General features: G+C 37.3%; 1 protein-coding gene and 1 pseudogene across 1 annotated transcript; both read right to left on the reverse strand.

The window, feature by feature from the left end:
- Positions 1-518: 518 nt before the first annotated feature.
- Positions 519-5509, reverse strand: LOC101988620 (annotated as a pseudogene).
- A 1288-nt stretch (positions 5510-6797) lies between these two features.
- Positions 6798-7724, reverse strand: LOC101988897 (vomeronasal type-1 receptor 4-like). The gene has a single exon (XM_005371959.1). The coding sequence runs from the start codon at positions 7713-7715 to the stop codon at positions 6798-6800; it is 918 nt and encodes a 305-aa protein (XP_005372016.1). The 5' UTR covers positions 7716-7724.
- Positions 7725-10767: the final 3043 nt, after the last annotated feature.

The following is a 10767-nucleotide window of genomic DNA, read 5'->3' on the forward strand; positions in this document are numbered from 1 at the left end:
CATTACATTAGTGATATTTCAAGTTCCAAATTAACGTTATATAACTTACATAAGGCCCATTAATATAACAGCTTAACACTTTTGTTCAGGGCACTATATGAGAAAAACTACATTCACACTGATAAAAGACCAGGAGTTTTTACAAAGTCACTGGATCTGCCATCAGTTACCTATAAAGACAACTGACTCGAGATTAACAAAGTTAAAATCCACCACCAACCCATCTGAAAAGTGGCAGCTGAAGTCTCAATTTCTGTGGAAAACAAGTATCCTGCTGTCTAACTTGGGAATGGGGGAGGAAGTAGGGTTCAATCTTCACCATATTTAGCTTCATTTACAATTTAAAACACGTGTAACACTCACCATACATAAAAATAAGGCAAGAAAAACAATTTACCAAGAGAAAATAAGCACTTTAACAGAGAAAACAAATACAAACGCACAGAGCTCATGTTTAGCCAGTCATCCAGAAGGCCAGGCAGAGCCAAGTATTTCCAAGAGTTGCCACCAGGTGGCAGTTAACATGTGGCAGAGAAGTCTTTCTAGGGTTCAGTTAAACAAGCATCCAAATCAAACTTATCTTCCACTTGGCAGTCTACATGTCTGACTTTGGTGCATGTGCCAGCGTATATATCAAAGATATCCTGTGAACTTGTCTGTCACTCAGAGCTGCTTTCTGTGAATTCTCTCTCCATTTCTCCAAGATCCCCATGCTGCCATTTCTTGCAAAGGGCATCCTTCTTCATTAGGACGATTCCAAAAATGCAGAGCCACCTTCCAGAGTTTGATCTGCTGGTCCATGACCGCCTATACTTCCTAAATTTGTTGGGGGTTGTGGGATGCATTCCAGGTTGTTCAGGTGTATGAGGACCTCTTTAATATATCAATCATTGGCAATAGTGTTCTTCTCATAGTCGATCTGCCTCTGTCTTCCCATCAAGACACCTTCATCTATTTCCACATCAGCTGGCTCTGAACACAGAGACTCCTTTGAATCTGAGCTTCCTGATGATAATTTTTCTCTCTCTTCCAAAATCATTTTTGAGTACTTTTCTCTTGTATCTTGCAATCTGTTTGTTAACTCTGGTCCTCACTTCATCTTCTACAACTGCTCTTGTGCAGTCAGAACACCTAGAACAGGGCTTAGGACCTTCACGAGTTGTAAAGCTTTCAGGCCAATGGTCTGCAACCTGGTGCTGACTTTTCTAGGAGTCCTCTGGCTTCCAGTCCCTCCCTTCTGCTCTGCGCTTCTGTCCCATGCTCCATCTCATAGGGGACACAGGAGTGGGCTTCTAGGTCTGCAGGCCATGGCAGCAGAGGGCTGAAGAGTGGTTCAGCCCCAAAGACCTGTCCTGGCGACAGCGCTGACAAGGTTGGACCTAGCCTTACCCAAATGCCCTTAAGTGTGCAGCAGCCTAGTCCCTCAGCAACTACCTTGCACAGTCTTGGAAGACACTATCGGGTCATGGGGTGTTCACCTGTAGGGGAGATCTTCCAGGCTTACTGTGCCCTGCTGGCGGACCCGGTTCCAACCTAGGCCTCGAAACTGAAGGCAGTAGCCAAACTCCAAGGCCTGATGCAGCCACTCAGAAGAGCAGGAAAAATGCCTTAGCCTGACTAAAGTAAAAAGAAGCTGGCAGTCCCCAACGGCCTTCCAGGAGGCTGGCTCTGTGGCTGCCGGATCTCTGATTGTTTCTGTCCTTATTTTTTCACCAAATGTACTTCTATTCAAAAAGTCTTTTCCAACACCTATATTATGGAGGTCCTGCCTATGTTTTCTTTGAGCCTTTTCAGTATTTTCGGTTTTGTATTTCGGTCTTTGTCCATTCGGAGTTAGTTTTGTGGAAACTGATAGATGAAGTTGTTATTTTATTCTTCTGCATGTAGAAATTCAATTTTCCAAGCAGTATTTCTTGACAATGTTTACTTCTGTCCACTGTATGTTTTGGCACAATGTTTAATATGAAATGGCTAGAGTTACATGTCCTCAAGTTTGGATCTTCAATTTTGTCCTATTGGTCTACATGTTCATTTTTTTATGCCAGTACCATACTATTTTAATTGTCTCTGTAATGCTTTTTAAGATCTAGAATGGTAATCCCTCCAGCATTGTTATTTCTGCTCAGGATTGTTCTTTTCTATCTAGGTGTGCTGTGGTTCCACATGAATTTTAGTTGTTTTTTCATGAAGAAAGAGAATGGAGTTTTCATTAGGATTTTGTTGAATCTGTAAATAGCATTTTGTAAAATGGAGAGATCACAGTGAAGGGCATACAGATTCTGTACATCTGGGCAGTCATTCATTGTTTCCCAGATAGGGATATGTGAGCAGAGCATGTTAGATCTTCTTTATGGTAGTATATTGATTATGCAAAACAATGAGTCTCATCAGGTATGTGTCCTCCAAAGGACAGGCTCAGACATTAGATCACATAACTCTAAATACAGAATTTCAATATCTGGAGAATAACTAGGCATATTGACAGATGTTAGTGTCTAGAACAGGTCAAGCATGGACTGGGATTCAGAGCAAATGGCATTTGTGTCACATACTCTCTGAGGTCTGGTCTTGTGAGTACATTCGACAATCGACAAATACCTATGGTCAGAAAAGGGTTTAGTGGCTTAAAGGGTCATTGTGATTGAATTGTCTTTATCTTCCATATTTCTACCACTATGACTTTCTGAAATCCACTATACCTTATCATACCTCACTGGTCTCTATTGAATCCCTTTTCTACCCTGAAAACTCTTTGGGAAGCTCTATTCTATTGGCTCACACTCCTTACCGGTGACTTTCCTAGACTTTAGTCCATTGCCAAACTTCTATACCTTCCATCCTCTTGCATTGTGCCTCCTCTCAATTCAAATATATTTGTAACATGAGGGCCTGTTGTTGGGGTTTCTGTCCTGCCCAGTTCCCACAGTCTTAAGATCCCAAAGAATCACACAGAAGGTCTACATAAGTTATAAACTGATTGGCTCATTAGCTCAGGCTTCTTATTAGCTCTTATAACTTATATTAACCCATTATTATTATCTATGTTAGACACATGGCTCGGTACCTTTTTCAGTGGGACAGGTCACATCCTGCTTCTACAGTGTCTGGACAGGGCTGCAGAAAGAGCTTCCTTCTTCCCAGAATACTCCTGTTCTCATTGTCCTGCCTCTACTTCCTGTCTGGTTGTCACACCTATTCTTCCTGCCTGGCTACTGGCCAATCAACATTTATTAAAATATATGTCTGGCACCATATATTAGACTAATCTCTATGTCCTCTGTATTCCACTTAAAATGATTTCCTGCCCAAGTTTAGGCATTTTCAGTTCCCCTGTGACACTAGTACATACCCTTCATATATAGAATCTGAGTCATTATGGGGGCAATTTTTTCTTCTTTTTATTTATACTCTGTACCTTTCACATTCTTCTCCATTTCCTTCATTTCCCAGTACCTTTATATCCACACTCTGCCCTTGCAACCAATCCCTCCAAGTACAATAAAATAAAATTTAAGAGAACAAATATTAAAAATAAGAATGGTAACATCAGTTTCATCTTGGAAACTATAGTGTGACACAATGAATCATGCAGGAACCACTTTTATCCATTTACCTTTACTTGCAAGTGCTCATTGAAGAGACTCAGTGGTCTGGTTCTAGTCCTCTGGAACTCTAGTCTTGATTATCCTGCTGTTACCCTGAGTTGTGGAAATCATGAAGCTTTGGGTCTGATGCTCCCTTCACCTGCTCTAGCAAATCATTGTTTGGGTGGATGCTGGGGTAAGCCACCACATGACCCTGGATCTGGACTTGTGTAATTGCAGGGTTGGTTAGACTATCAGCTCTCCCTTGTCCTTACCAAAAGAGTGAGACCCTTGGGGGGATTTTCAACTCATGTCCTTTTCTACTCAGTTCCCTTCATTTTATTGTGCTCATTTTTCTTCCCTTCTCTTGTATATATATCCTTTTCTGAAACTGTTCTATTTATTGATAAGGGTTACATAAAATTGTATTCTACTTGAGATTTCAAAAATTTGTGGTTTTCAGATCATTCCTCAATTATGGATCTATTTAGAAAAATTGTGTACACATTTGAATATTAAATATAAATGGAGATGAACAATATTGGTGTAGCTCTTATTTGTAAGATTCTCTGGTCCTATCTTCTGGGTATATGCTTATATTATATAGCCTTTATTATGTTGTCAAATGATATATTCATCTCTAGGCATTCTATGCCATTTATGATGAAGACATGTTGGATTTTGTTAAAAATACTTTTTGACATCTAGACTTCAAAATGGGTTGTCTCCATCTAGTCTATCTATTCAGAGATCAGGAAATCCCATGGAATAGGAGACAGAAAGAGTATTACAAAGAGAGGGGTGAATAATACCAGGAAACAATGCCTCTAAGTCAACTGAGCAAAGATCATATGAACTAGCAGAGACTGAATCCAAAAGCACAGGCCTTCCACAGGTCTGCATTGAGTCCTCTATATATTTAGTATATCATTCAGTTTAATACTTTTTATTAAAAATTTCTGCCTCCTCTCTTCCTCCCTTTTCCCTCCCCCTCCCCCCACTCCACATGCTCCACTCCCCCTCCCTTTCGAGTCCAAAGAGCAGTCAGGGTTCCCTGCCCTGTGGGAAGTCCAAGGTCCTCCCCTCTCCATCCAGGTATAGGAAGGTGAGCATCCAAACCGGCTAGGCTCCCACAAAGCCAGTACATGAAGTAGGGTCAAAACTCAATACCATTGTCCTTGGCTTCTCAGCAGCCCTCATTGTCCACCATATCAGAGACTCTGGTTTTATCTTATGCATTTTCAGTCCCAGTCCAGCTGGCCTTGATGATCTTTCAATAGATCAGCCCCACCATCTCCCAGCAATACCACTCTTGGTAATAGTCAGTTTAATATTTTTATAGAATTTCTGATATGTGGATTAGTAGGTCTTGGATTCTTGTGCCTTCTTCTGGACATATTTTCTTTGTTGCCTTGCCCTGTCCAACTTCCATGTGGTAGCTTTATTTAATATTAGTATACGTTATTTTGTTATGGTTTATTATTATTTCTTAGAAGCCTGTCCTAATGTAATAATAAAAAGCAAGTAGGCCTGCATGGTAGGAGAGATAGGGAGGAACTAGAATGAGTAAGGGGAAGTGAAAATATAATCATGATACACTGTTGGAAAATAGGGTCTATTTTCAATAAAATATTCAAAAAAAACAAATCAAAGGTCTTCTGGGATCTAATATGATAATTAAGTGATTTCTGTTTTTTAGTGCTTATGTGTGATGAATTATATTTACTGATGGTTATATGTTGGCAATCCCTGCATCTTTGGATAAGTTGTGATACCTTTTTGTTTCAAGTTAAAATCACTATACTGTAATGAACTCACAAATAAAAGTATTAATGTGCAACAATGAAATAGTAACTCCAAATAACACTTGCACAGGCCAGAATTCTGCCCATTTCAATGAACTTCTCCACAGTTAGAATAGCCATGCTGAAGCGATAGAGTTTTGCTTAGTGTTTTACATTGTCACTAGCAATTACGTATCTATGCCCTTATGCACCAGAGAAAAGGAAAACTATCATAGTAGAAAATAAAAAAAATAGTTATTTTATTTTTATATATCCTCTTTCATAAATCATGGATACATTTACCTGCTCACTAATTAATGCTATGTTCTTTGTCTCCTTTATAAATGCTACACAGTATAAATGAATACTCACATATCCATTTGCATATAAGCATGTAGACATTATAGGGTACAATCTTCATACAAAGAAGACAATGTGAACTTGTTTCATTCTGACATTCTGTGACCTGGAAAAAATATCCCTTATAAGTATATCAATTTTTCTACACATTCTGTGATTTCATCTTTCACTGTAGTCCATTTTTATATAAGGAAACACATTTAATTATCAATTTATATGTTTTGGATATGTAGGTGGGATCTATCTTGTTGCCTATAGTAAATAGATCAGAAATAAAAATGAATGCTGAAATACCTCTAGGTTATGATAAGGAATTCTCTTGCTAGGAGTGAAATACCTGGGTCAAATAATACCTCCATTTTCTTTTGATAAACTCCAGGATTGATTTTCTATATGACTGTATTAAATTCTTTCAAACTCTTTTTATGAAGCAACCATTACACTGATGACAAACCAGATAAAGAACAACAACAGGAAATGAAGTTTTCAAGTCAATATCCTTGATGCTAAAATTTTCAATAAAATACTTGCAAACAATTCAGGATTACAACAAAGACACCATTTTATTATTAATTAATTTTGTATTATGTGGAAGGTATTGAGCCTATTTGTTGTCTGGTGTTGTGAAAAGCTATAGCAGCTGTAGTGTGACCAGGTCCTCCAGAGAAACAAGTTTATTATCAGGAAGCATTTCATTTGTCCTTGAAGATAGAATGTAGACCACAGAGCTGTCTGTGAAACTACCAAGCAGCCAAGATCTCCCTACAGAATGAAATCCATAAGCAGCTCACTTTTATTGACATGTTTTCCTGGGTCCCTTGTACATCAGGTAGTCAAAGAAAAGACACTCCCAGCTACGAGAGTACAATGGACCTAAAAAAAAATATATGAATAGTTCATGAAGGCTGTTGATTTAACCAGCTGACCAAACACCCAAAATCATTTCAGCTAATCTTAATAAGACAAGGTACTACCTACCCAAATTCCTTTATTGACCTTTTGACTGTGAAAGGTGAACAAAGAACTGGATACCAAGTAAAACATATTGTTTTCATACTTAGAGTGAAATTCAATGATTTTTATTTCTTATCAGGACAAAACAGTGCCTGGACAAAATAGAATGATTCATGAGAACAAATGGTCCAAAAGATGGAAAACACAGAGAAGTCAGGTTACTAATATTCACCAGCCACCAGTTGTGACTATTTAAAAGAGCAATGGAGCCTCTTACCATGGAAGAGACAGTGTAAAAAGCCAAAAAGTTAGACAAAAGGATCAGAATGTTCTGGGTGACTCTGAATTCAGGGGAGTTTCTACTGGAACCATGAGAGCTGCGGATGTGTTGAACCCTCTGCTTGTGTCTGTAGAGAATAATAATCATGGCACCACTGGACCAGGCCATGAGCACAGAAAGAAAGACTTGAGGGCAAACCACCAATGCTGCATAGAGTGAATCACCAATTTCATCCCCCCTTACAGTTGAGCAGTATCCAAAATCTCTTGTTTGTGACATATTTTTGCTGTTCCTGTTGAAAATTATGTATGAAAAATAGATGAAACTTATGAATATGTTCAGAATCCAGATGAGGGAAATGAGGCAGATGATGTACTTCTCAACTTTGACTTTATGATCCTTCCAGCAGGATTTCCTATGGCAAATGGTCAAAGCCTGAAAGACACTCAAGAGGCAAGTAGTACCAATGGACACACTCCTACCACATTCCTGAATGTAAAATAGGAGCTTGCATCCAAAATCATTCAAAAATTGCTTAAATCCCCAAACTGCCATAGTTTGGGGCACTCCTGTAGAGAGAATAATCAAGACATTGGCTGCCATTATATTCATCAGAATCAAATCTGTGGGCTTTAATGTGTATTCTCTGAAGTAAAGGACTAGATAATGGAAAATTAGAAAGAAATTTCCCAGAATTCCAGTTGCAGTTTGTGAAAAGATAATGATTATGACTGCCAGATTCCATAAATTCATTCTGTGACTTGGCACAATTTCCTTTAGAATATGGCCCCAATATTCTTCAGACCAAATTATTACTGACAAATGTTTGCAGTCTGCAGTAGAAGAAGAAGTCTTTATTCTATGGGGCAACTGAGGGAATGAAACAAAGAGTATTTTAGCACTCATGGTCATGGCCAGCTCTGACCACTTAAAAAGTCCTCATCCTCAAGTTTGACAGGAGTAGTTACTTTCTATGTATATTACTGTGAGAATAAACAATACAGTAAAACATATATAATGTGAAGGAAAGACGTAAAACTTCAGAGAAAATTAACCATGGAGAATGAGGTGATATTGGCCAATGAGTAACAATGAAAAACATAATCCCATAAAAACAAGTATAATGCAAGACTTCCAGAGTATATTATCTAGCAATGGTTTTAAAGAAAACAACTTTAATAATGTCCATGAAAATTAAATATGTCAGTGCTTCACCAATATCTTATCTAAAAATAAGAGATATGAAAAGAGAAATTTATAATGCCATTTATAAAAAACCTATTGCCTTGTGACATGGAAAATGGTGCTAATGACCTTTTTGAGACCTTCTTATCTTACTTAATAGAATACTTTCTATCCTGGTGTTACCCTTCCCTAGGGTATTCTGTAGTGTTAGTGCATGAAGAAGGGAAGACTGACTGTCAGTAGCTTGTAGTTCTAAGGTCTCAGATAAAGGTCCCACCTTGTTTTCAGTTCTTCTGATCCCAAGACTGATGGATTTATTAATTATACATGTAAGAAATATGTGTTTATGTAGGATGAATGTATATTGAGCCAAGGAACCTAAAAATGGCACAATAAGAGTGTTATAAAGAGTCTTTGTGAGATTGTTCAGTGAAGGTAAGAATGCATGATTTGAGAGTAGGAGAGACAATGTTCATGCAACATATAACCTGGAATAAGAGAAGAGAATGGGAAAGAAGAATTGGATATACCAAAACCCTAAATGTGAAGAAGACTTAAAGAAAATAGATACTTTAAGGTGATTAAAAACAAAAAAAATACAAAGGAAAAAAGTGAAAGAAAAAAGCATGAAAATATCATACTTGGTCTTGTTTGTAGATAAACCAAGAACCTTGCAGCCCATCATGCCAGTGAATGTCACAGAAGACTGTAAAACTGGTGACATCTACTCAAGTACAATAATTAGAAAACTACACGCCAATACTCAAATCCTGAGATAACTTTTGTCTTGGTCCTCATTTCTATTTCTGTGAAGACATTCCATGAACACAACACCTCTTATAAAGGAAAACATTTAACAGGGATTTGCTTACAGTTTCTGGGACTTAATCCAACATCATCAGTACATGACCAATTAGTCAAATATACAAGAATAGAATTCTACGTACATGGGGAGTCTTGCAAATCTTACTATTGGTTTTTGCTATAACTACTAAGGTCCAAATGATGTTTCACTTGGAAAATTTCTATGAAACATATAGTTAAGAGTTTTAAGTCCTTAGATAAAGAGTATAGTTCACAAACAAAATAAGAAAATAAGTGTTGTTTAAGCTTATTGTGCTGGCATACCAAAGAGTTACACAACAGCTCAAAATGGAGGACAAAAAAGGTTTATTTATTTGGGGATAAACTCACAGTGATGTTAGTGATCTGCACTCTTCTGTGTGCAGAGGGAACTGGAACTGTTCAGCAGCAAAGAGTCCTATCCATGCTTTTTATCTGCATTTATAATACATGAGACCAAGTCCAAAATGGGCTGGTAGCTTAAAGGCTATAGAATGAAGGAGTTCCCACAATACAACATTTCCCCCTTTTGTCTAAATAAAAAAGTTCTAAGCCTAATACAAAACTAGATACAATAAAAATAAATATAAACTATTTTTTTCAGAGAAAAGAAGAGGCAAACACACACATAAAAATTAAAATTACAACCAGCATGAACAGCATCAAACAAGAAACATATTCTAAATGTTTCAGTAGTTATCCTATCCTAGGAGTCTAAGTCTCAGTGGTGATATGTTGCCTTGTCTGTCTCTTGTTGATTTACATTCATTGGTCCAATATTGGCCTTTGCTGTATTTTCTACATATTCCATAAGACATTCTGTTTTTGTCATTAATACAAGAAACATTATTTCTAAGAATACCTTGTTTTCAATCCCTTCTCAGATGTCCAATTCTATGTTAATTAAAATATTTGGATTTTGATATCTCTTCATACCTTTGGAAATTGTTTCTCCTACCTATGCCTCAGTATTATGGTCAAATAATACAACATTGACTGTGTGTAGGATCCATTCATACATTGGTACTTATCTGACCTTTAAAGGACCAAGTATTTTTTTTTCTGTGTTGGCATTTTATTTTATTTTTTATTTTTTTGTATTGATTTTTATTGTGCTTTGTCTGATGTGGGGTTAGTAAACATCTTTTCAATTCTGCAGGCTGTCATTTTGTCTTGTTGACCATGTCCTTTGCCTTACAGAAGATTTTCAGTTTCAGGAGGTCCCATTTATTAATTGTTTCTCTTAATGTTTGTGCTGGTGGGTTATATGTAGGAAGTGGTCTCCTGTGCCAATGCGTTTAAGTGTACTTTGCACTTTCTTATCTATAAGGCTGGCTTTATGTTGAGGTCTTTGATCCAAATGGACTTGAGTTTTGTGCATGGTGATAGATACAGGTCTCTTTTCATTCTTTTACATGTTGATATCATTATGCCAGTACCACTTGTTAAGTATGCTTTCTTTCTTCAATTTGATATTTTTTGCTTCTTTGAGAAAACTCGGGTGTTTGAAGGAGTGTGGATTAATATCCGGGTCTTGAATTCAGTTCCATTGGTCCCCCTGTCTGTTCTTATGCCAATACCAGTCTATTTTCAGTACAGTATTTTCTATAGTAGAGTTTGTAGTCAGGGATTGTAATTCCTCCAGAAGTTCTTTTATTGTATTGGATTGCTTTAGCTATCTTGAGTTTTTTGTTTTTCCATATAAAGTTGAGTGCTATTCTTTTGAGGTCTCTGAAGAAGCATTCTTGGATGGTCATTACATTGAATCTGTAGGTTG

The sequence above is a fragment of the Microtus ochrogaster genome, unplaced genomic scaffold (genome assembly GCF_000317375.1).
Source record: "Microtus ochrogaster isolate Prairie Vole_2 unplaced genomic scaffold, MicOch1.0 UNK144, whole genome shotgun sequence".
In the NCBI taxonomy this organism is placed as follows: Eukaryota; Metazoa; Chordata; class Mammalia; order Rodentia; family Cricetidae; genus Microtus; species Microtus ochrogaster.

Coding starts and splice junctions, on each gene's coding strand:
- LOC101988897 (XM_005371959.1), bottom strand. CDS start 7,715: ATGAATTTATGGAATCTGGCAGTCATAATCATTATCTTTTCACAAACT.